At 41.6% G+C, this 27,200-nt stretch overlaps 1 protein-coding gene across 1 annotated transcript in view; it reads left to right on the top strand.

Moving 5' to 3' along the window:
- The window catches only part of LOC140191729 (uncharacterized), a 106,164-nt gene extending 86,625 nt beyond the window's left edge, over positions 1 to 19,539 (top strand). Inside the window, exons 22-26 of the mRNA XM_072249422.1 lie at positions 8,043 to 8,090; positions 9,581 to 9,643; positions 13,424 to 13,621; positions 16,599 to 16,714; positions 18,140 to 19,539. Coding sequence (XP_072105523.1) covers positions 8,043 to 8,090; positions 9,581 to 9,643; positions 13,424 to 13,621; positions 16,599 to 16,714; positions 18,140 to 18,365 — 651 coding nt within the window. The 3' untranslated portion in view covers positions 18,366 to 19,539. The remainder of the gene's footprint in view (positions 1 to 8,042; positions 8,091 to 9,580; positions 9,644 to 13,423; positions 13,622 to 16,598; positions 16,715 to 18,139) is intronic.
- Positions 19,540 to 27,200: the final 7,661 nt, after the last annotated feature.

The raw sequence follows: 27,200 nt of genomic DNA, 5'->3' as shown, positions 1-27,200 counted from the left end.
ATAAAATTGTACTTGGTAAGTGGGAGACCTTCAAAAGTGACATTTTGAGAGTGTAGAGTTTGTTTGTTCCTGACTTTTATTCTGACAAGGATAACAGGTTTAGGGAACCTTGGTGTTTGAAAGAAATTGAGGCCCTGGTTAAGAAGGAGGTGCAAATCAGGAATAGACAGGAAGGAACAAATGAGGTTCTTGAGGAGTAGAAGAAATGCAAGAGAATACTTAAGAAGGAAATCAGAAGAGCTAAAAGAAGGCTTGAGGTTGCTCTAGCAGACAAAGTGAAGGAGAATGCCAAGGGCTTCTACAGGTACTGTCTATTAAGAGAAGGATAGCAAGGGATAAAATTGGTCCTCTAGAAGATTAGAATGGGCATTAATGTGTGGAGCCTAAAGAGATGGGGGAGATCTGAAATGGAATTTTTTGCAGCTGTATTTAGTCAGGAGACAGACACAGATTCTATTAAAGTGAGGCAACATAGCAGTGAGGTCGCGGACCATATACGGACTACACAGGAGTTGCTTACTGTCTTGAGACAAATTAGGGCAGATAAGTCCTCAGGGTGTGACAAGGTACTCCCTGGGCCTTGTGAGTGGCAAGTACAGAAATTGCACAGGTGCTAACTGAGATATTTAAAACATCCTTAGCCACAAGTGAGGTGGGGGACACGAGGACAGCTAATGTGGTTCTGTTGTTTAAGAAAGGCTTTAAGAATAAGAACTTTAGGCCAGTGAACCTGACATCAGTAATGGTTAAATTATTGGAAGGTATTACAAAGGACAGTGTATATATAAGTATTTGGATAGACAGGGACTGATTAGGTATAGTCAACATGGATTTGTGCGTGGTAGGTCATGTCTAACCAAGGTTATAGAGTTTTTTGAGGAAGTTACCAAGAAAGTTGATGAAGGAAAGGCAGTGGATGTTGTCTACATGGACTTCAGCAAGGCCTTTGACAAGGTTCCATGTGAGAGTTTGGTCAAATAGGTTAAGTCGCTTGGCATTCAGGATGAGGCATTAAATTGGATTAAACATTGGCTTTGTGGGAGAAGCTAGAGGGTGGTAGTAGATGGTCACCTGTTTAACTGGAGCCTGTGACTAGTGGAGTGCTGCGGGGATTGGTGCTGGGTCCATTGTTGTTTGTCATCTCTATCAATAATCTGGATGATAATGAGGTAAACTGCATATGACACTAAGATTGTGGGTGTAGTGAACAGCAAGGAAGGCTATCAAAGCCTGAAGTGGGATCTGGACCAGCTGGAAAAAATGGGCTGAAAAACGGCAAACAAGTGTGAGGTGTTGCACTTTGGGAGGACCAACCAGGGTAGGTCTTGCACAGTGAACGGTCGGGCACTGAGAGTGTGGTAGAACAGAGGGATCTGGGAATACAGGGCCATAATTCATTGAAAGTGGCATCACAGGTAGATAGGGTCATAAAGAAAGCTTTTGGGACATTGGCCTTCATAAATCAAAGTATTGAATACAGGAGATGGGATGTTATGTTGAAAATGTATAAGATGTTGGTGAAGCCTAATTTGGAGTATAGTGTGCAGTTTTGGTCACCTACCTACAGGAAAGATATCAATAAGCTTGAAAGAATACAGAGAAAATTTACAAGGATGTTGCCAGGACTTGAGGGCCTGAGTTATAGGGAAAGGTTCAATAGGTCAGAACTTTACTCCCTGGAGCGTAGGAGAATGAGTGGAGATTTGATAGAGGTATACAAAATTATGAGTGGTATAGATAGGGTAAATGCAAGCAGGCTTTTTCCCACTGAGGTTGGGTGAGACTAGATCTAGAGGTTATTGGTTAACATTGAAGAGTGAAATGCTTCAAGGGAACGTTAGGGGAAACTTCTTCACACAGAGGGTGGTGAGAGTGTGGAACGAGCTAGTAGCAGAAGTAATGGATTCAGGTTTAATTTCAATAATTAAGAGAAATTTGGATAGGTACATTGATGGGAGAGCTATGGAGGGCTATGGTCCCGGTGTGGGTTGATGGGACTAGGTAGCATAATAGTTTGGCATGGCCTAGATGGGCTGAAGAGCCTGTTTCTGTGCTATAGTGATGTCTATACCTCTATAAAATAGTAGATTCAATAGTAACTATGGAAAATAAATTGACAGATATTTTGTGGATACTTTACAGGTCTATGGAGAAAGAACTGAATGGTGGAGTTAATTGGATAGTGCTTTGAACAGACAGCATAGGTATAGTGAGTTGAGTGGCCTCCTTTGTGTCAAAATGTTATATGGTTCTTCACTATGACACAACCCAAAAGATTGATGTCCTTGGTGGTATTGATTTTCATTGACATGTTATTCATGCTCAAGTGGTATCACATTGCTTCATGTGATCTTTGCTATTCAAAATAGGAAAGTCACAGTTCTGTTAACGATGTGTGCTGACCTTATACACTCAGTGGCCACTTTTAGGTTCAGGATGCACCGAACAACCTCTGCTTGTGTTTATGCATTGAGCGGCTGCCACATGATTGGCTGATTAGATATTTGCATTGACGAGCAGGTATACCTCATAAAGTGGCCATTGAGTGTAAAACCCAGACCAGGTCAGCATGCAGATGTGACAATTAAATGCAGCACCTCAAGTAACAAAACAAAACATAAATTCAACCAAATTTTCTTTAGAATTTTATAAATAAGAGTTTTAGAGTGTTGCAGCATTGTGACTCTTTGCCTCTGAGTCAAAACAACAACTTGCATTTACATAATAAAACTTCCCAAAGTGCATCACGGGAGTGTTAACAGGACAAGCTTGACATCAAGCCGCAGAACCCAATTCTAGGGCAGATGGTCATGAGCATTGTTAAAGAGGGAAGTTCCAATGTGCAGCTCGAAGAGAGAGTGGGATGGAGAAGTCGAGAGGTTGCCGAGGCAACTTCAGAGTTTCGTGCTTCGACTGCTAATGATTGAAGTCAGGGATGCACAAGAATTGGATGAGAGCAGAGTTCAGAGGGCTGAAGGTGTTTTCAAATGCAATGAAGCAAGGATGAGAATTTGAAAAATGAAACATTGTCACAACAAGAGCAAAAATAAATTGTCCAGATTAAAGGACCAATGTAGATTGGTCTCAGTATAGATCTTCTTTGTGATTCACATATTTTCTGTCATTGTCTGTACAAACAAATTTCTTCTGGTTCTGTTTACATTGATTAATTTTGATTCATTTGTTAACCAGAACCTATAGTATTAAAAAAAGCAGATAGAGATGAATACTGCATTTGCAGCTGTAAAGGTTCAACAGGTGTCCTGTAGAGAACAAGCAAAAGTTGTATACCATAGCTTGAGTTAATAATTAATCCTGACAGGTGTCATATTGGAATTCAGATACATTGGGAGCCCTTGTTTTCTGTGTATACAATGTCATGGTATCAAGCTAACCAATCATGACATGAGCAGTATAACTTGAGATTTGCGGAATTTATTATAAACTGTATCGAATCAAAACCAGCTACTTCCCCCAAGCCATCAGGTTGATCAATACCTCTACCTATTAACCCACCTCACACATCACCTAGTACTTTATGTGCATACACACAGTCTATGATTATAACAGCTACATTGTGTTTTATACTTATATTTACTGTGTTTTTCTATTGCGTTCTTTATGCTTATTGTGTTTTTATGCTGGATTGGATCCAAAGCAACAATCACATCATTCTTCTTTACACTCATACACTGAAGGATGACGATAAACAATCTTGAATTATAAATTATTTGCTGTTACCAAGATTTTCCATTTGGCAATCACTGACAGGAACAAATTGTTACTGATGGAAGAAAAGAATCAAGAAATTATACCATGAGTGTGTTTTCAAACTGACACAACATATGCCATCTGAGGTGTAGTAAGTTTCTTTTGTTGGATCTTTTTACCTGCAGAATCTTACTTGTTGGATCTTTTTACCTGCTGTTTACCTGTGACTTCAGACTAAACATAGTACACATCTTTTTGTGGAACACTGCACCAAGCCTTCAAAGCATCAAATCCAACACTATCTCCAAACTACTATTCGTGGGTATGCATGCTTGTGTACAGAGGCCCTTCATGTATGCTTAGTCAGAGACTTTCTATAAAAGGTGGCAGAAAAATGACTTTTGAAATTATATTAATAAACTAAATCTGAAACTGCACACCAAATGCTGGAGGAACTCAGCAGGTCAGGCAGCACCTAAAGAGTGAAATTTTGTGCGTGTGATCCAAATTTCTGGCATTGGCATGTTGTGTGTTCAAAGACGCTCTTCTGCACACCACTGACATGTTGTGTGTTCAAAGACGCTCTTCTGCACACCACTGTTGTAATACCTGGTTATTTGAGTTATTCTTGCCTTCCTCTCAGCTTGAACCAGTCTGACCATTCTCCTCTGACCTCTCTCATGAACAAGCTGTTTTCGCTCGCAGAACTGCAACTCACTGGATATTTTTTGTTTTTTGCACTATTCTCTGTAAACTGTTTTGCATGGAAACCCCAGGGGATTAGCAATTTATGAGATACTCTAACCATCCTGTCTGGCATCAACAATCACTCCACAGTCAAAGTCACTTCGATCATATTTCTTCCCCATTCTGATGTTTGGTCTGAACAACGACTGAACGTCTTGACCATGTCTGCATATTTTTATGCATTGAGTTACTGCCACATGATTGGCTGATTAGATATTTACGTTAACGAGCAGGTGTACCTAAAAAACTGGCAACTGAGTTACCAGTGAAATGTGTCATTTGCGTTAACAACCTACACACCTAAGGATGTGCTGGGGCAGCCCACAAGTGTCGCCACACATTCCAGAGCCAACATAGCAACTTTTCATTTAATTAAAAAATAAGTGAGTAAATTTTGAAAATGTTGAACATTCTCCTATTTATTTTTAAGGGGAAATGCATGATGGTTTTGGAGGTGCTCTCGAATTAAGACTCTTTTGGTTGTTGTGAATAAGCATGTTTTGTAGTGAGGAAAATTAATTCGTTCAATCTTATTGTCATTCAACCATATACATGTATATAGCTAAACAAAACATCGTTCCTCTCAGGCCAAGATGCAAAACACAGTACATACCTGCATAGCTACACACAGCACGATAGTTACGAAACAGCACATGGAGTTAAGATACAGCACAATACAGTCACAAAACATTAGCACAAGTCCCTGAGTGGTATGGCCTCAAGTTTAATGGTGGATGGGATTTGTCCTGGAGCCACGTTTTGGAAGAACAAGCACACTGCAGTTCCTCATCTCATGCTGAGTCAGTTGCAGATGAAGGCAATCCAGTTTGTTTTCCAGGGACTAAAAATTGCTGGAACCTTTAAAATTTCTTTTTCATGACCCAGACTCAGGATCTGAAATAAACATTTCAATGAATTATAAACCAAAACTCATGCGATTTCATTCTGAGCCAGAATACCATGACTTTGTGTCAATTTCTGTTGGAAAAAATGCTGTTTTTCCAGTGGGGAAATAATGAGCTACAAATTAACTAAACATGGAGTGGGAACCAAACTGAAGAGACGGAGGAAAAGGCAGCTGGCTCACAAATAGAGAAAGCTTGGAGACAGTGTGAGAGGGAGGATAGGCAGGTGATAGAGAAGGGACGCGCTCAGACTGATGGTTTGAGATGTGTCTATTCTAATGCAAGGAGTATTGTGAACAAAACGGATGAGCTTAGAGCGTGGATCAGCACTTGGAGCTATGATGTTGTGGCCATTACAGAGACTTGGATGGCTCAGGGGCAAGAATGGCTACTTCTAGTGCCAGGCTTTAAATATTTCAGAAAGGACAGGGAGGGGGGCAAAAGAGGTGGGGGCGTGGCACTGTTGATCAGAGATAGTCATGGAGGGATTGTCTACGGAGTGTCTGTGGGTGGAAGTTAGAAACAGGAAGGAGTCAATAACTCTACTGGGTGTTTTTGTAGACCACCCAATAGTAACAGGGACATTGAGGAATAGACGGGGAGACAGATTCTGGAAAGGTGTAATAATAACAGGGTTGTCATGGTGGGAGATTTTAATTTCCCAAATATTGATTGGCATCTCCCTAGAGCAAGGGGTTTAGATGGGGTGGAGTTTGTTAGTTGTGTTCAGGAAGGTTTCTTGACACTATATCTAGATAAGCCTACAAGAGGAGAGGCTGTACTTGATCTGGTATTGGGAAATGAACCTGGTCAGGTGTCAGGTCTCTCAGTGGGAGAGCGTTTTGGAGATAGTGATCACAATTCCATCTCCTTTACCATAGCATTGAAGAGAGATAGGAACAGACAAGTGAGGAAAGCGTTTAATTGGAGTAAGGGGAAATATGAGGATATCAGGCAGGAACTTGGAAGCATAAATTGGGAACAGATGTTATCAGGAAAAGTACGGCAGAAATGTGGCAAATGTTCAGGGGATATTTGCGTGGCGTTCTGCATAGGTGCATTCCAATGAGACAGGGAAGAGGTGGTAGGGTATAGGAACCATGGTGTACAAAAACTGCTGTAAATCTAGTCAAGAAGAAAAGAAGAACTTACGAAAGGTTCGAAAAACTAGGTAATGATAGAGATCTAGAAGATTATAAGGCTAACAGAAGGAAGCTTAAGAATGAAATTAGGAGAGCCAGAAGGGGCCATGAGAAGGCCTTGGCAAGCAGGATTAAAGAAAACCCCAAGTATGTGAAGAGCAAGAGGATAAGACATGAGAGAATAGGACCTATCAAGTGTGACAGTGGAAACGTGTGTATGGAACCGGAGGAGATAGCAGAGGTACTTAATGAAAACTTTGCTTCAGTATTCACTACAGAAAAGGATCTTGGTGATTGCAGGGATGACTTACAGTGGGTTGAAAAGCTTGAGCATATAGACATTAAGAAAGAGGATGTGCTGGAGCTTTTGGAAAGCATCAAGTTGGATAAGTCTCCGGAACCAGATGAGATGTACCCCAGACTACTGTGGGAGGTGAAGGAGGAGATTGCTGAGCCTCTGGCGATGATCCTTGTATCATCAATGGGGACGGGAGAGGTTCCGGAGGATTGGAGGGTTGCAGATGTTGTTCCCTTATTCAAGAAAGGGAGTAGAGATAGCCCAGGAAATTATAGACCAGTGAGTCTTACTTCAGTGGTTGGTAAGTTGATGGAAAAGACCCTGAGAGGCAGGATTTATGAACATTTGGAGAGGCATAATATGATTAGGAATAGTCAGAATGGTTTTGTCAAAGGCAGGTTGTGCCTTACGAGCCTGATTGAATTTTTTGAGGATGTGACTAAACATGTTGATGAATATGGATTTCAGCAAGGCATTTGATAAGATACCCCATGCAAGGCTTATTGAGAAAGTAAAGAGGCATGGGGTTCATGGGGACATTGCTTTGTGGATCCAGAACTGGTTTGCTCACAGAAGGCAAAGGATGGTTGTAGACGGGTCATATTCTGCATGGGGGTCAGTGGCTGGTGGTGAGCCTCAGGGATCTGTTCTGGGACCCCTACTCTTTGTGATTTTTATAAATGACCTGCATGAGGAAGTGGAGGGATGGGTTAGTAAATTTGCTGATGACACAAAGGTTGGGGGTGTCGTGGATAGTGTGGAGGGCTGTCAGAGGTTACAGCGGGACATTGATAGGATACAAAACTGGGCTGAGAAGTGGCAGATGGAGCTCAACCCAGATAAGTGTGAAGTGGTTCATTTTGGTGGGACACATATGATGGCAGAATGTAGTATTAACGGTAAGACTCTTGCCAGTGTGGAGGATCAGAGGGGGATCTTGGGGTCGGAAGTAAGGAGAGGGGGAATGGAATTGATGGGATTGCATTGGTGGGAGTTAGCATGGATCTAATTGGCCAAATAACCTCCCAAATTGGCACTGTAAAGCATTGCACTCACCGCTACGCTATCATTCTTCCCCCATGGAAAACTTACAACAATCTTACAGTTGATGAATTGATTGAGATCCATCAATTTAATGACTGCAGCAGAAATAACTTGTAATCATGTAGTAAAAAAAATGCTAAAACTTGTCACTATTTTTAAACATATTTCTTCAATATATTTCTGGTCTCCTGATAGCTTGAAGACTTCTTTCCTGGTATTGCTTCTGATGATCCTGCAGTATCAGTAAGTATGCTCCACTTTAGCTATAGATAGTACTGATCTTTCTATTAATGTCCATATCATCAGCTGACTTTTAATCAGTAAATGAGTCATGTGGAATAGTTTCCACAAGTAAAATCTGATAGTATCAACTTCTTTTACTTCTTTAGCATGTGAGTGGCAATTAAAACTAGAGGGCAGCAGTCATCCAAAACGGAAAACTCTTTCTCTTCGTCTATGTGGTCTCATCATTTGGATGTCATTTGGGTTAATTAAAATATGGTGCAGTCTTTGGAAAACGATCTTCCTTTCTTTCCTGAATTCTCTGTTCAAAACATATTTTTACAGAGACACAAAAAAAATCAGGTTTGCAATGATAACTTCCAGTCTTGGTCCCTGAGCATGGTCTGAATGCATTAGAGTGAACAGGTCATGTGTGGATGATGGGAAGGGCAGGAATGGGACAAAGTCGTTGAGGAGACTATGTGCCAATTTTACTGTTGCCAATGGAGACCGTTGTCCTAGTGTGCTTTCTCTGAATTTATATACGATTGTGTGTGATGTTCTGCAAAGTGACGTGTTTAGGACAGACTGTAACCTTCAGCAATGTCAATTCACTTTTGAATGAAGCTTGGAAAAGCAAATAGAGTTCACGGTAAGTGCCAGTCATCTTGTGATAGGTCTCTAATCTATGGTGATTCTCATGGGAAACTCTTATACTACATCATCACAAGCCATGAGGGGTGCTAACACAAGATGTTCAAATGGAAAACCATACATTCTCCGGTGTGTAGACAAACCTGTCAGCAAACATGGCCAACTTAATGCTCAATCCACAAAATATAAAGGAGGTATCACGATAACATCTCACAGCCATATGAAAGAAGGGGAACCTAGTAAAGCTACTGTGAAATGGTCCAGTTAACTGTTAGATTTTACTGTGCTCACAGTAGTGAGCTTCCTCACTCAGTCTGTAACCCTGACACCAAAGATTCTGCAGATGCTTGAGATCTTGAGCAACACACACAAAATGCTGGAGGAACTCAGTAGGTCACCCAGCATCAATGGAAATCAACGTTTCAGGCCGAAACCCTTCATCATTCTTAACTGAATGATGAAGATTATTCTTGAATGATGAAGATGAACATCGTTCTAATGAAGCGTCACAGCCAGAAATGTTTATTTCCCTCCATAAATGATGCCTGACTTTTTGAGTTCCTCCAGCATTTTGTGTGTTATTTTTACCCTGAGGAATCTTTTTATTCTATGACTTTTTTAAAAAAGTAGATTTCCTCAGTAAGTGTCATGGATATAGAGTGTTGGGTAATTACACTCACCATCTGTGTACTATTTTCTCCACCTTTATTGTTCTGCTTTACATAACTGTGACTCCTTTGTGATTGTTCTGAAAATCTTTGAACAAGTTGCTAGGGTGGGTTCAGGAAAAGTCTGGTTCCTTATTTTCATCAGGGGTCCTACACTGTCATACACATGTTTTCCTTTCCTGTAACTAGGTTGATATAGCTGATATTGCTCCCAGTCTGGTGCCAAGGAACGTTATTCACCAAGGGCCAGTGGTAAGTTATGGCTTCCTCAGCTGAGTTAAAGCATGTTTTAATTGGTGCTGCCTAGTACAGTAAGTGAATCTTTAGAACCTGACTACCATACCCTGATTTATTTTGCTCCAAGTCTCTTTTGTCATTTCAATTGAAGCAAATATATCCATGTTTTAAACTACTCATGGTATAAAAATGCTATTAATAGCATTTCTTATGAGTGTATTATTAACTCCTTCCTACTTCCAAGCCATTTTCTTTTGCTGGTTTTATTGAGGTATTTTATTTGATTAGGTATTTCGACAGATAGATTATTAATATCTTTAGGAAGACATAAGGATGAGGAGAGATTAGTATATACTTTATCACATTGCGGAGTTCAGTGATCTGAAAACATCTTCATTGCTCAAAGACATCAAATCATTCCCTGTGATAATACTGTTGAAACATTAAACATTGGAAACATGCCATTCAGTAGGTGCTCTGGATGTCCGCTCTGAATATCCACTCTGACAGTCTTCCAGTACTAGGCCTTCTTTGCCTAAGCAGTTCAGGTTCTTATTTAGACCCTCTTAAACTGCTGATAGCAAACCTACTTCCATTACTTTATATGTGAAAAAGATCCTCCTCCAATCCCCTTTAAACCACTTACCCATTACCCTAAATCAATGTCATCTAGTTTATTTAGCTCAGATGTAAGCAAGTGTTTCCTGCAGTCTTGGTTCATAATTTTACATATCACCATCTTGTCCTCTCTTAACTTCCTCCGCTCCAGGTAAAACAGATGTAACCCCTCCAGCCTCTCCTATAGTGTGTGATCAGAACTGCATACCGTGCTCCAACTGAGGCTTTAAAGGTCGGAGCATTACCTCCCTGTTCATATATGCAGCCATAGAGTCATACAGGATGGGAATGGACATTTGGCCCAACTGGTCTATGCTGACTACAGTTCCCATCTAAACTGGTCTCATTTGCCCATGGTTGGCCCACATCTTAAGTGTGTCAAATGCCTGTATTGCTACCATCAACAATTTTTGGACTTGAATACCAAGGTCCCTTTGTTCCTCGATACTCCCTAGGACCCAACCACTCATGTTATATTACAACAAGAGCATTATATAGTACATTGGACAAAGGTGTAATTCTCCTGCCAATTTAAGCTCTTGTTAAACTTCATCTTTATATTACTATTGTTTACTGTTACAAGCATGATGCTCTATATTTATGTACATAATCTCATATACCATATGTGGTATATATTTCATACACAAGACACATATGACATTAATAGTAAATGGGTACTGGTAGTCTTGAAATCAGAACCTCTAACTCAGATGAATGCCTTTTCTCCAGTAACCATATATGTTAATGTGAACAGAGCCAGAAGCATGCAAATTTAAAGAAACTTCTACAAAGCAACAAGGGCTTCTAGTTTACATTTGGCAAGCCTAAATTTGCACCTGGTGATAGAATGATTATTTTCAATACTGTGCTATCACATGCTGGTGAATTAATGACATAATTTGGCTAGCTTTGCAAATGATTATCTCAGAATTAGGATCATAACTTGAAGAGGACCTGTTTTATTGTACACGTTCATTCATTAAATACTCACTTTTGTTCTCTTTGTTGGCCATTGATACACTTTACCACATCGGTCTATGAACAGGATGAACTAAATCTAAAGTGACTGATGTCCACTACTTTTCAGAATAGAACATGCCTAGCTTTGATGTTGCTGGGACCTGAGTTACAGGGAAAGGTTGAGTACATCAGGACTTTACTCCCTGAGATGCTGGAGAATGAGGCATACAAAATTATGCTGGATATAGACACAGTGAATACATGCAGGCTTTTTCACCTCCGGTTGGACGAGGATAGAACTAGGGGTCATAGGTTTAGGGAGAAAGGTGAAATATTTAAAGGGAATCTGAGGGGGGACTTTTTCACTCAGAGGGTAGTGCAAGTGCTAGCAGAAGTGGTAGAGGCAGGTTCAATTGTAACATTTAAAAGAAACTTAGATAGGTGCATGGATGAGGAGAGGTATGGAGGAATATGGTCCAGAGGCAGGTAGATGGGATCGGGCAGAAAAACAGGTCTGCATAGACTAAGTGGTCCGAAGGGCATCTTTCTTTGCTGTAGTACTCTATGCCAAAGTGCAGTTGCCAATGTCAACACAAAACAATGGCTCTTGTAAGCACAAACTCATTAATTAAGTATAATGTTCAATTCAAGTTGGTAACACTCTTTGGAGATTTCAGTCCATGACATCTTGTGGTCCCATCTGTGCCTCTTTCTCCTGATAGCAAAACTTGCCCGCTGCTTCCCCAGAGCCAGCCTGAAAGTCCATGAATGTTCTATTGCAGCAGAAAATCTCCAGTGTTAAGCACTATTTTGTGATGAATGCGTGAGAAGCCATAACACTGAGGCTGCGTATTGAAAGTTGGGGTGTCAAGGAGATTTGCCGAGACTCGAGGGAGAGAGGTCAAGCAGGCTGGGACTTTATTTCAAAGATGCTGGTGAATGCAGCAGGCCAGGCAGCATCTCTAGGAAGAGGTACAGTCGATGTTTCGGGCCGAGACCCTTCGAAAAACGTCCCGAAACGTCGACTGTACCTCTTCCTAGAGATGCTGCCTGGCCTGCTGCATTCACCAGCAACTTTGATGTGTGTTGCTTGAATTTCCAGCATCTGCAGAATTCCTCGTGTTTGGGACTTTATTTATTGGGATATAATAGAATGAGTGGAAGGGTGGTCCTGTAGCGGTATGTAAAATCATCAGTAGCATAGATCAGCTGAATGCACATATTATTTTTTGCAGGGTTGAGGAAGTCAAGAACCAGAGAGCAGATGTTTAAGGGGAGAGGGGAGAGATTTGGTAGGAATGTGAGAGGCAACTTTTTCATCCAGAGTGTGGTCAGTATTTACAATGAGCTGCCAGAGGAAGTGGCTGAGGCAGGTATATTAATAACATTTAAACTATACTTGGACAGGTATGTTGATATGGGATGTGGGCCAAACGCAGGGAAAAGGAAGAGATTAGCTTAGATGGGAATCTTGGTCAGCATGGAGCAGTTGGGCCAAAGGTCCTGTTTCCATGTTCTATGATTCTAAACAAGATTAGTGTAAAATCCGTATTTGTTCATCATGGAAGGAATTGACAGAGAAGGTCTTCTGTGACATCTATTTCCATGATAATTTTCATCCACATCGAGTTCACTAACCTTCTATGAAATAACTGACATTTCGCGTTAGCAGTACTGGATAAGAGTGGAAAGTAAAATTCTTCCAAACTCTCTGGGCTTACAGTAAAATTCTTCCAAATTCTCTGGCTTGTGATGAATAGTCACTTGTCAAGACTATAGTGAATGGAATTGTACCTGAGAAAGTGCCCAGGTCCACAAGAGATGAGGGCATGTCACTTTTGCGTTAGTGATTTGCCCTGATTTGGAATAGATTGCCGAAAGGCTGATGGAAAGCAATTCAATAGGAACTTCCAAAATTTTTAAGGTTTCTACATAAAACCAAACTTTGGAATGGAGATCTGTGGGAAACGAACAGAGGACTGGGAAATAAACATTGGACTGGAACTACTAGAGCCTGAATTAGTTTGATGGGCTGATTGGCCAGCATTTGAATTGGATCCCTCTATCTCTCTATCAACAGGGGTTCTTGCTAAATAAGCATCTTCTAAGTAGAGTGATCTAGCATCAGTGAAATTATACTGGATACTACAGTAGAACGTATGCGCCTTTAAACTAAGGCTTGGGTGGACTTACTTTCTACTTTTGATATATTTTCAGCTTCATATTGTGGCTCTGAACTCTCCTCTCACGGGTGAAATAGCTGGGATCCATGGAGCCGATCAGCAGTGTTTTCAGCAGGCTCAGGAAGCTGGACTGCAGGGCACTTACCGTGCCTTCCTCACCTCGAGAAACCAGGACCTGATTTCCATTGTGAAGCGATCTGACAGAGCATCTGTGCCAATTACAAACCTTAAGGCAAGTGTTTGTAACATATGAGAGATGTGGAATCCTCTTTCAATGTGCAGTACTAATTGTGATTGCCTTGCTGCCTCTAGGCCGGCTTTTACTTGCCCCTTTTTTCACAATTGTCAATCGCTCCATTTTCATCACTGTTTCTTGCCCCATTTTCACCATTGTTATTTATCCCATTTTCACCACTGTTAATTGCCCCATTTTCCCACTGTTATTTATCCCATTTTCACAATTACATCTCATTTTCACCACTGTCACTTGTCCCATTTTCACCACTATCAATTGCCCAACTCACCACTATCACTTGCCCATTTTCACCACTGTTTCTTGCTCCATTTCACCACTATCACTTGCCCAATTTTAACCACTGATTGTTGCATCCCTTTCATCACTGATACTTGCCCCATTTGTACAACTATTACTTCCTCCATTTTGCCACTGCCACTTGCCCTATTTTCATCACTATTACTTGCCCCATTTTCACCACTTGCAATTGCCCCATCTTACCACTGTTACTTGACCCATTTCTACCCCTGTCACTTGCCCCATTTTAACCCCTGATTCTTTATTTCTTACATCCTTCACATACATGAGGAGTTAAAATATTTACGTTACGTCTCCACCTAAATGTGTCATGTGCAATCATAGTAATTTATAATAAATATTACAGGCCCTTCGGCCCACAATGTTGTGCCGACCATGTAACTACTCTAGAAACTGCCTAGAATTTCCCTACTGCATAGCCTTCTGTTTTTCTAAGCTCCATGTACCTGTCTAAGAGGCTCTTAAAAGACCCTATTGTATCCGCTTCCACCACTGCCATCGGCAGTGCATTCCACACACCCACCACTCTGAGTAAAAAACTTATCCCTGACATCCCCTTGGTACCTATTTCCAAGCACTTTAAAACTATGCCCCTTCGTGTTAACCATCTCAGCACTGGGAAACAGCTTCTGGCTATCCACATGATCAATGCCCCTCATCATGCCCTTAAATTGCTCCTTTTCACCACACTCACTTGCCCTACTTTCACCACTGTTTATTGCCCCATTTTCACCTCTGTCAATTGCCCCAACACACCACTGTCACTTGCCCTATTTTCACCACTGTTACTTGGCCCATTTCCACTGCTGTTACTTGCTCCATTTTAACCACCATTACCTGTTCCATTTCCCCACTGTGAATTGCCCCATTTTCACCCGTGTCATTTGCCCCATTTTCACCACTATCAATTATCCCATTATCGCCACTATTACTTGCCCCGTTTTCACCGCTGACATATGCCACATTTTCAGCACCATTACTTGCCCCCATTTTAACCACTGTCATATGCCCTATTACACCACTATTACTTGCCCCATTTTAACCACTGTCACTTGCCACATTTTCACCACTGTTAATTGCCCCATTTTCTCTACTGTTTCTTGTCCCATTTTCACCACTGTCACTGTTTATTGCCCCATTTCTACACCATGTCAATTGTCCCATTTTCACTACTGCTATTTGCCTCATTTTCATCACAGTCACTTGCCCTATTTTCAACAGTGTAAATCGTCCCATTATCAACCCAGTCATATGCCCTATTTTCGCCTCTGTCAATTGATCCATCATCAACCATATCAACTGCCCCATTTTCACCACTGTCACTCACTCCATTTTCTCCACTCTTTCTTGCCCCATTTTCACCTCTGTCAATTGTCCCATTATTACTACTGTCACTTACCTCATTTTCACCACTGTTTCTTGCTGCATTTTCATAACTGTCACTTGCCACAGTATCACCACTGTTTATTGCCCCACTTCTACCACTGTCACTTTCCCCATTTTCACCACTGTAAATTGTCTCATTATCAACCCAGTCAGTTGCCCCATTATCATCAGTTTTTTGCTCCATTTCACCACTATCATTTGCCCCATTGTAACCACTGTCAGTTGCCCATTTTCACCCTGTTTGTTACCTCATTTCCATGACTATTACTTGCCACATTTTCACCACTCTCAATTGCCCCAATCACACCACTGTCAACTGTCCTATTATCAACCCAGTCACTTGCCCCATTATCACCAGTTTCTTACTCCATTTTCGCCACTGTCACTTGCCACATTTTCACCCCTGTCAATTGCCCCATTCTCACCACTGTCACTTACCCCATTTTCACCCCTGTTACTTTCTCCATTACCACTCTGTATTACCTTCCACTATTAGCCATTTTGATATTTAATTCTTTCTGCCTTGCATACTTTCAGAAACTTTTCCTTTTGTTCTTCTTTCCCCTCTGTGTTTTCCACGCATGTTAGCATCTGTAGTGTTGGATATTTGTTCTTGATCACTTGCACTAAATTCACATCATGCTGGTCGCATATAAAGCTTCAATTCTGAAATTCAGTTCTATTGACTCCAATGAAGAAAATGCAGATCTGCACCAATATTGCATGTTTATCCAAGTTACCAAAAACACTCCACCCTATTGTATCTCAAATATCTTCTAATTCTGATAAAAGATAATTAATTTTAAATGGTAAATTTAATCACTACAAAACTGCTGGTTTGCTGAGTATCTCTGGTATTTTCTGTTATTATAAATTGGCACCATTGACTATAAAGTTGATATAAACATAAATTGATTATGTTATAAATTAGGAGCTAATAAACAAACATCAAACTGTATGCTAGGTTCAGAATGAAATCTGGTCCAACAATCAGCTTTATAAATTTAATGAGTTTCCCTACAAGTGTTAAAAAGGAAATGTACAGTTTACTCTGACATTTGCCCATACAATATACACCCACAGTTTGAGTTTAATAACAATATTGATTAAGTAATTTCATAATTCTACTTTTTATCCCTCTCTCTCTGTCTTACTTCAAGTAGTTTATTCCTTCTTTGCATTTTCTTTGTCTGCTTTACTCCTTAAAACACTATTCTTACTTAGCCTATACTGTTGCTATGTCATGTTGTAAACCTATCCTTTCCTATAGGGTGAAATACTCTTTTACAACTGGAACAGTCTCTTCAGTGGTTCTGGAGCACAATTCAATCCCAAAGTCCCGATTTATTCTTTCAGAGGCCAGAATGTCATGACTGATGCTTCATGGTAAGTACAGAAAGCTTCAGTTCCCTCCAGTATTAAACACAGTGGCTGCAGTATGAGCAACAAAATGCACTGTATTTACTCACCCAGCTACTCCCAAAGCCATGACTACTCCCAACAAGAGGGATAAAGGACATGGGTGCATGGGTGCAAGCTGTTTTCCCTCCAATTTGCAAACCATCCTGACTTTTAAGTGCACCAACATTATCGCTGACTTAACTCCGCATCTAACAGCATCATGGGAGTACTTTCACCAAAAGGACAGCAATGGTTCAAGAGGTGGCTCATTGCCACTATTTTAAGAGGAACTAGGGATGGGCAATAAAGGTTGGCCTTCCCAGTGATGCCCAGATCCTGGTAGAGAGATGAATAAAAATATATATTTGTCATATAATAGATCTAAGGCATCATAGTGAGCATGGAGGCCCGGATGCAGCCTGTCCTGGCGGCTTGTCTGTGTGTGTGAGGGGAATGGTGTGAATGGGCTTGTTTTTCTGTTGTTCTCTTGACTTGTCTTGTTTCGTTGTTGTTATTGCTGCTGCTTGTGTTGTTCTGCCAATCATTGTGGGCACGCTATGTTGGTGCCGGAACGTGTGACAAAGCTTGCAGGCAGCCCCCAGCACATCCTTGGGTGTAACACACATCAAAGTTGCTGGTGAACGCAGCAGGCCGGGCAACATCTCTAGGAAGAGGTACAGTCAACGTTTCGGGCTGAGACCTTTTGTCAGGACTAACTGAAAGAAGAGCTACTAAGAGATTTGAAAGTGGGAGGGGGAGGGATGGAGCCAAGAGCTGGACAGGTGATTGGCAAAAGGGATATGAGAGGATCATGGGGCTCCATCCCTCCACCTCCTGTCTTCTCTGACGTAGTGGGGAACCGCATACAAGGCAAGTTATAGCAGTGGTTTGCCATTGCCTTCTGCCGGGTGAGTTTCCAAAGAGATCACCAGTTCGTAACCCAGCACGGACGGAAAGCGTGCAGGGGAGCCAGCTGGATTCGAACTCAGGACCTTCCGTCCCGAAGTCTGGCACTGATGCCACTACGCCACCAGCCGGGTCATGAAGGGTATAGATAGGGTAAATTCAAACAGGCTTTTTCCACTGACATTGGATGAGACAAGAACTAGAGGTCATGGGTTAAGGGTGAAAGGTGAAATGTTTAAAGGCGTCATGAGGGGGAATTTCTTCACTGAGAGGGTGGTGAGATTGTGGAATGAGTTGCCAGTGGGAAGTGGTGGATGTAGGTTTGATTTTAACATTTAAGCGAAGTTTGGAAAGGTACATGGACGGGGGGGGGGTGCGTCTGAGTGCAGGTCAAAGGGAATAAGCAGTTTAAATAACTAGATGGGCCAAAAGGTCTGTTTCCGTGCTGTAATGCTCAATGACTCTATGACACAATTCAAAATCTGCTTTAATTTACATTACCAGGCCTCGTAAGTTAGTCTGGCATGGATCAAACACCCGTGGGATACGAGCCGCAGACAACTATTGCAATGAGTGGAGAAAGGGAAATGGTGCAAAAGGACTAGCGACTTCTCTCACAAATGGAAAGCTTCTGGAGCAGCACTCATATAGCTGCACCAACTCTTTTATTGTGCTTTGCATTGAAAACAGCGTCCCTCACACAGGCATGGCAAGAATAAATAGTTATTAGCACCTGGTAAATGTTTTTCTGCTTTTACACAAGGTCAAGTGACAAAGATCCATTTTATATTATAACATTGATGAGATGTCTCCTTCAGTTGCTATAAAGCAATTTCGGGCTTCCTAAAAGGGATGTAAAAGTTGCTTTAAGTTGCAAGCCCAACCTTTTTTATAAAAATACTTATAAAAATAATGGAAGAATGATACTGGAAATATTTCTTTTTTCAACATTGTTTAGACCTGTGCCCAAATTTTGCCGTCTTTAACATACCCAGAAAAATGCATGTCCCTACAGTTTTCCACATGAAATATTTTAACTAAATAATCCTGAAATCAACTCTTGTGCAGGTAGAATATTCATTATTATTTTGTATCCTGAATTATTTAACTGGAAGCAGTCTGACATGCATTAGTAGATTAAAATTTGCTCTCTCCGAAGCAAAATGAGTTAACACTGCCCTTTTTCTATGATCATAATCCACCACACAATGTAATTTGCAACTTAGTACTAGTGTAAATGTCTTTCTCCAAGAAATAAATAAAGATGATATGAAAAAAGGGAATGCTTCTCGAGTGATATTGTGAATGCACTTCTGAAATAGGCAGAGAACATTATTCTGCTTTGAACTAAGCTCTTGAACGACAATTTGCCTGATTTTCATGCTGTATTTATTAGTAGATGGACTGTGCAGAGAATGTTTCATTCTCCAGAACCCCTTGCCTTTCGCAACAGCTAGAAATCATTCTATATATACCCTATCCACCGTTCTGAAGCACCTAAGCAAACTGTGGTGAGATCCAACTAGTTTCAGATATTATGTAAATTCTTATAGATGTCATGCACTTACTATTAAAAAAAGGCTAATCATTTGCAATGTTCAAAAATAACACACAAACAAGATAAAAATGATAAGAATTTTTCTATACTTTATGTTTACTGCTTGTAAAGCATGTTATGACAAGTTTGATTGTTGAATGATATGAGTCACTTAATCATAATATTAAGATATTAGCTGAGAAAAAGTGCTATTATTCTTCAAAAGTTAACTATTTGTTCTCCTTAAACTACTTGCTATGTGAAGCTAATTTCTACGTGTATTATTTCATATACAGTGGATTCCAGTTAATTGGGCCATTGGGGCAGCTGTTTATTTTGGACAACTCTTAAAGAATAAAAACTAATTGAGAAAATAGCTGGGATTTCCTTCATGTACTTGGGACATTCTGCTGCTTAATTAGAATAGGAGACTGTTGCCGAACAGTTTCTGACTAGCATCAGTCCATGCACTTGTGTGGCCGTTAGACACTACACCATGCCTAGAGCAAACAGTTTTTACACAGTGTCAGTTGCATGTGCTTGTGTTCAAAAACTAGTGATTTTTGACACTGATAGTTGGTGACATATAAGCAGTAAGACAGTTCAGAACAATTTTGCTCACTGCACTTTCAAGCATTCAGACTTGGAAATGCCAGAAATGGCCAGGAGTGAAAATGAAACAATTTCACTACTTCAACAAGTTAGGAATTACAAAGATCTTGGAATAATGGAATGGAAAGAGGTAAAAGGGGCAGGTGTGGCATCTGCCATTGCCGGGAAGGTGCGATGAGAAGGGGAGTGGTTGTTAGTGAAGATGGAAGAGTGAACCAGGATGTCTGAGAAGAGACAGACCCTTAAAAATATTGCAGTGGGAGGGAAGGGAAAGTTAGGATTGGTTGAAAATGGAGGAAATAATCAGTTGAATGTGTGGACATGGGGTGTAAGATGGGGAAAAGTGGAACTCTATCCTTGTTCTGGGGAAGGAAGAGGGGAGAGAGGAGAAGTGCCTGGTTGAGAGCCTTACTAACTACACTGGAAGGATAACCATGGTTGAGAATAAAAGAAAACATGCCAGAGAAAAGAAAGTGGAAAGGGGCATCATCAAAATAGATGCAAAAAAAAAGTAACTGGAAGAATATCATGGTCATGGTGTCATTGAATAGCTTGAAGAGCCAAATGAGTTCCATGTGCTCCCATATCCCCCTTCCATAATACCATCTGTCTGAAGTATTGAGTTGTGAACACCATACACTTTAGCTCAGAAGTAAAGTCAGAATAAAATGTGCATCTTATTGAAACCCATTGACTATTGAAAGACGTGGAGAAGGTGTTTGCTATAGTGGGGGAGTCTAGAACCATAAGGCACAACTTCAGAATAGAAGGACAACCCTTTAGAACAGAGATGATTTCTTCAAAATCAGAATCAGGTTTATTATCACCAGTATGTCATGAAATTTGTTACCTTCTTTAGCCAGAAGATGATCCACAGATGGCTGTGGAGGCTAAGTCACTGAGTATATTTAGAGTGGAGGTTGATAAGTTCTGGATTAGTAAGCACATCAAGTGTTACAAGGAGAAGGCAGGAGAGTGGGGTTGAGGGAGATAATAAATCAACCATGATTGGCAGAGCAGACCCGAGGGGCCGAATGGCTTAATTCTGCTCCTATGTCTTATGGTACAGAAATAAAGAACAGTGAAAGAAAAGAGAGAAACAACATCACAAGCAGACTTAAAAGAGAGGAACTCAGAGCCAGGAGAGATCTCTGGGGTTGGCTAAGGTATCAGATACAAAGGAATGTCTGCAAACCAGAGACTATTTTTTATCTATTCCAGTTTAATCAATTGTAGTGACATTAAACGTAGCCTAATAATCAAGTCAAGTGAAGTTTATTGTCATTTAACTACATACATGTATATAATGTATATAACCATATCATGTACTGTATATAGGAATGAGACAATGTTTCTTCGAACCAGGGTGTAAATCACAGTAGTACACATAACACATGATAACTTATGAAGGTAAGGATGAAATCTACAGATGAATCACACATAAATAACAAATAAAGTGCATTAATATTAAATATTGTAAGGTACGGAACAGATTAACCAGAGACACATTGAATACGATGCGACAGGGAGTTCAGAAGCCAAATGGCCTGGGGGAAGAAACTGTTTCTCATCCTGACCGTTCTTGTTTTTGTGCATCATAGTCTCCTGCCTGATGGTAGAAAGTCAAAGAGGACGCTGGATGGATAGTACGAAGAGCCCTGTGTATGAAGTGCTCCTGATAAATGTCCCCGATAGATGGTAGGGAGACCCCTATGATCCTCTCAGCTGTTCTCACAGTCCTTTGTAGGGACTTCTGGTCCGATACTCGACCGCTCCCGTACCAGATGGAGATGCAACTTGACAGGACTCTCTCAATATGCTCCTGTAAAATGCAGTTAAGATGGAGGAAGGGGTGGGAGCCTTGCTTACCTCAATTTTCTTAGGAAATGGAGACGCTGCTGTGCCACCTTGTTCAGGGAGGTGATATTAAGGGACCAGATGAGGTCATCCGTGATATGAGCTCCTAGGAACTTGGTGCACTTAATTCTCAGTAGAGGAACCATGTGTTCGCAGAGGGGGACGGTTTGTCTACACCTTCCTGAAGCCCACAGTGATTTCCTTCGTCTTCTCCATGTTCAGGCTCAGATTGTTCTTCTCACACCAATCCACCAGCGACTCCACTTCCTCTCCGTACTCCGTCTTGTCATCGTTCTTGATAAGGCCAGCCATTGTGTCATCTGCAAACTTGATGACACGGTTTGAGCTGGATCCTGTGACAGTCATGCATCAGCAGCGTGAACAGCAGCGGGCTGAGCACATAGCCCGGGGAGCACCAGTGCTCAGTGTAATGGGACGAGAGACATTGCTGCCCATACGGACTGACTCTGGCCTGTTAAGATGCCCAATATCCAATTGCAGAGGGAGGTGTTGGGACCCAGTGAGGACTGTTTCCCCACCAGTTTCTGAGGTATGATGGTGTTGAACGCCGAACTGAAGTCTACAAACAGCAGCCTGGCATATGAGACCACATTTTCCAGGTGGCGCAGGAGAGAGAGTGGAAGGCAGAAGCTATTGCATCATCAGTGGATAGATTTGAGTGATAAGCAAAATGGAAAGGGTTCAGTGTAGCTGGGAACATGCAGTAAGGAATAAGCACATGAAACTGCCCTAACTAGCTGATTTGTCATTTCTGCGGAAACTGGGGAGCTCCCTCTTTCAAATATGTTCATTATGTACACTATCCGTCACCCCAACCATTCGCTTCCCCACTATTGCCAAACAGTGGTTTCAGTGTATGTCATCAAACAAAACACACTGTGGTTAATTGCCTGGATTACTCCAGCAATACCTCCCAACCTGCAACCCCTACCACCTGGAACGAAAAAAGCAAGAGTGCAAATGAACTCAACCAGCTGCAGTTCTCTCTGTATATAGAAGTTCAAATTTCAAAGTAAATTTATTATCAAAGTATATATATCACCTGAGATTAATTTTCTGGCAGGCATTCACAGTAAATACAACGAAATGCAATGGAATCTATGAAAAACCGCACACGAGATGGACAAGCAACCAATGTGAAAAAGGCAACACACTGTGCAACTACAAAAAGAATAAAAACAAACAATAAAATATTAATAAGAATTAAATAAATAAGCAATAATTATTGAGAATGAGATGAAGAGTCCTTGAAAGTGAGTCCATAAGTTGTGGGCCAATCACAAACAAGAGAAAATCTACAAATGCTGAAAATCCAAACACGCACAAGGTGCTGGAGAAACTTAGGTTTTGCCGAAGGGTCCCGGCCCGAAACGTCGACTGTACTCTTTTCCATAGATGCTGCCTGGTCTGCTGAGTTCCTCCAACATTTTCTGTGTGTTCCATAGGTTGTGGGAACAGTTTAGTGATGGGATGAGTGAAGTTGAGTGAACTGATCCCCTCTGGTTCAAGAGCCTGATGGTTGAAGGGTATTAACTATTCCTGAACCTAGTCGTGTGGGTTCTGGGGCTCCTGTACTTCCTTCCTGATGGCAGCAGTGAGAAGACAGCATGGCCTGGATGGTGGAGGTCCTCGATGATGAATACTGCTTTCCTGCAACAGTGCTCCTTGTAGATGTGCTCAATGGTGGGGAGGGCTTTACCCGTGATGGACTCGGCTGTGTCCTCTACTTTTTGTAGGCTTTTCTGTTCAAGGGCATTTGTGTTTCATACCAGGCCATGATGCAACCAGTCAGTATACTCTCTATCACACATCTATAGAAGTTATAACCACTGTGAGATTTCCGTTCAATGGAATGCTTTTGAAATGCTGTTGCGTTGTAAGATAGACCATTTACATCGGATGAAAACATTCTCCCTTAATAAGGAGGATACACCTAAGTGTTTAGGAAAAATTTGACTGAATGAAGTAACATTCTTCAAGCAATAAACATTATTAAAATCAATATAAAACAGCTAAAGTAATATTGAAGCATATAGCATTTCCAACCTTGACAAAGTGATATAATTTCTGTCACTGTGGGAAATTCAATACATTCCTCACACTGACACTGGTGTAATATTTCACCAAGGTTGCTTAATTTTTTAAGAGACTGATGGCAGGATTCATAGCATCCTTGAGACACTCCAGACACTGCTCCCTAAAAGGGGATTGGGTTTAAATTCATTTGTGTGAGCAACCCTTACAGGGGCATAATCTATCGTTCCAACTCTGGCTTTCTTTGGAGATGCGGTGATGTGGTGATGAGAAGGTGTACAGGAGTGAGATAGATCAGCCGGTTAAGTGCTGTTGCAACAATAATCTTACACTCAGTATCAATAAGACCAAGGAATTGATTATGGATTTCAGGAAGGGGAAATCGAGGGAACACACACCAGTCCTCATTGAGAGGTCAGAGTGGAAAGGGTGAGCAGTTTCAATTACTTGGGTGTCAACATCTCTAAAGATCTATCCAGAGCCCAACATATTGATGCAATTACAAAGAAGGCATGACAGCAGCTATACTTCATTTGGTATTTGAAGAGACTTGGTATGTCATCAAAGAATCTAGCCAATTTCTACAGATGTACCATGGGGAGCATTCTAACAGGTTGCTGTTGCAAGAAGCACCAGAGAAGACATTGTAATGATCAATAAACCAATTATTTGGAATCAAATGACCTTGCCGGGTGTCTCGGGGCTGGGAGTGTCTACAACTGCGCCACCACCATCCTCCCACACCCAGGCAGTCTTTCTCTGCCACTTGTCCCACACCCCTCCCACAGTGCTCCACCCTCACCATTCCCAAAGTCCTTTGTTCCCACCAGATTTACAAATTCACTCTCCGCTCCACATTGACAAATACAGTACTGTGCAAGACTTAGGCACCTAAGGTATAGATATGCTTTAGACTTTCATGCAGTACTGCTGCAAAACATCGAAGTTCACAACATATGTCAGCGATAATAAATCTAATTCTGATCCTGAATCTGTAAAGGGAGTGGTGACCCACCTTCCTGAAATGCTTCTTTCTGTGTTGTGACACCATAGTTTTTTTAAAAAACTATTTGACTTATTACATTTTTTAAGAAGGATCAAGCGCATTGATCTGTGCCTGATGTGAGTAAAGATGGAAGATTCTCTCCCTAAAGGACATTTGTAAAACATGCAAGTTTTTATGAAAACTCAGCAATTTTTGGTCATTGATACTTATTGTCTTGGATTTATTTAATCAACTGAATTTAAATTCCCCAGTTGCCGCAGAGGGGTTTGAACTCACATTCTGGTTACAAAACTACTTTACTATCTTACATTTCTAACAATAAGGAAGGAGGTCCTGTGGCCCATGCCTGCTCTCAGTCGAACAATCCATTAATCTCATCAGTCCTCTTCCTATATATCTGTGCTTATTCTGTTTTGCACGTACCCATCAATTCCCCTCAGGTATATCTGGCAGCAACCTTTACTCATGGGTAATTTAAGCAGGCAATTAACCTACTAAGACATCTTTAGGATGTATGAGGAAGCCAGTGCTGTAAATGGGAGAACATGCTGATTCTGCACAGACAGCATCTAAGGTCAGGACTGAACCCAGTTCACTCACATTCTGAGGCAGCAACACTAACTGCTGCCCCACTGAGTTACCATGTATCATTAAGGGAAGAAAATGTCCTCAATAGTTTGCTGAGACTTACTAGCTAGAGTCGCATATGTAGAATAGCTGGAGTCCACATAGTAGCAACGGAGCATTTAACTTACTTGCCATTTCAAACAACACGAGGAAGATTATCTTAAGCAGTAAGTACTTAGAATCTGGAATAAGTACATGAATAGGAGAAGTTTAGAGGGCTATGGGCCAAATGTGGGCAGAAGGAACTAACTCACAAGGCAACACAGTTGGCATTCACAAATTGGGCCATAGAGCCTGTTTCCATATGCTATGAACTTCTACAGTTGTTGAATGAGATATTAAACCAAGGGCTGTCTGCTCATTTAGATGATGTAAAATATTATATGGCATTATTTCAAACAGCAGAGAATTTCATCTAGATATCCTATCCAATATTTATCCCTCAGCTAATATCATTGGGAAGCACATAACAATACAGCCAATGGGTCCATGCAAGATAATTGGGGGACATCCTCTTTAATCCTGTTGGTTCTCCACTACCTGCAGAACACCCAATGAAACCCTAATCAGTCACAGACAGAACTTGCAAATTCCACACACACTCAGCCCTCGAGGTCAGCATTGAATTTATGACCAAAATCAGCAGGTCATGATCACATTGTTGTTTTTGAGAGCTTTCTGTGCAACAATCCCACTAAAATAGCAGTAAAGCAACACACATCAAAGTTGCTGGTGAATGCAGCAGGCCAGGCAGCATCTGTAGGAAGAGGTGCAGTCGACGTTTCAGGCCGAGACCCTTCGTCAGGACTAACTGAAGGAAGAGTGAGTAAGGGATTTGAAAGTTGGAGGGGGAGGGGGAGATCCAAAATGATAGGAGAAGACAGGAGGGGGAGAGATGGAGCCAAGAGCTGGACAGGTGATTGGCAAAAGGGAATACGAGAGAATCATGGGACAGGAGGTCTGGGAAGAAAGACAAGGGGGGGGGGGACCCAGAGGATGGGCAAGAGGTATATTCAGAGGGACAGAGGGAGAAAAAGGAGAGTGAGAGAAAGAATGTGTGCATAAAAATAAGTAACAAAAGGGGTACGAGGGGGAGGTGGGGCCTAGCGGAAGTTAGAGAAGTCAATGTTCATGCCATCAGGTTGGAGGCTACCCAGACGGAATATAAGGTGTTGTTCCTCCAACCTGAGTGTGGCTTCATCTTTACAGTAGAGGAGGCCGTGGATAGACATGTCAGAATGGGAATGGGATGTGGAATTAAAATGTGTGGCCACTGGGAGATCCTGCTTTCTCTGGCGGACAGAGCGTAGATGTTCAGCAAAGCGGTCTCCCAGTCTGCGTCGGGTCTTGCCAATATATAAAAGGCCACATCGGGAGCACCGGACGCAGTATATCACCCCAGTCGACTCACAGGTGAAGTGTTGCCTCACCTGGAAGGACTGTTTGGGGCCCTGAATGGTGGTAAGGGAGGAAGTGTAAGGGCATATGTAGCACTTGTTCAGCTTACAAGGATAAGTGCCAGGAGGGAGATCAGTGGGGGGGGATGGGGGGGGATGAATGGACAAGGGAGTCGCGTAGGGAGCGATCCCTGCGGAATGCAGAGAGAGGGGGGGGAGGAGAAGATATGCTTAGTGGTGGGATCCCGTTGGAGGTGGCGGAAGTTACGGAGAATAATATGTTGGACCCGGAGGCTGGTGGGGTGGTAGGTGAGGACCAGGGGAACCTTATTCCTAGTGGGGTGGCAGGAGGATGGAGTGAGAGCAGATGTACGTGAAATGGGGGAGATGCGTTTAAGAGCAGAGTTGATAGTGGAGGAAGGGAAGCCCCTTTCTTTAAAAAAGGAAGACATCTCCCTCGTCCTAGAATGAAAA

Source organism: Mobula birostris, chromosome X, assembly GCF_030028105.1.
Source record: "Mobula birostris isolate sMobBir1 chromosome X, sMobBir1.hap1, whole genome shotgun sequence".
In the NCBI taxonomy this organism is placed as follows: domain Eukaryota; kingdom Metazoa; phylum Chordata; class Chondrichthyes; order Myliobatiformes; family Myliobatidae; genus Mobula; species Mobula birostris.
The sequence above is the reverse complement of the archived record's forward strand: the minus strand, read 5'-3'. Positions and strand labels throughout refer to the sequence as shown.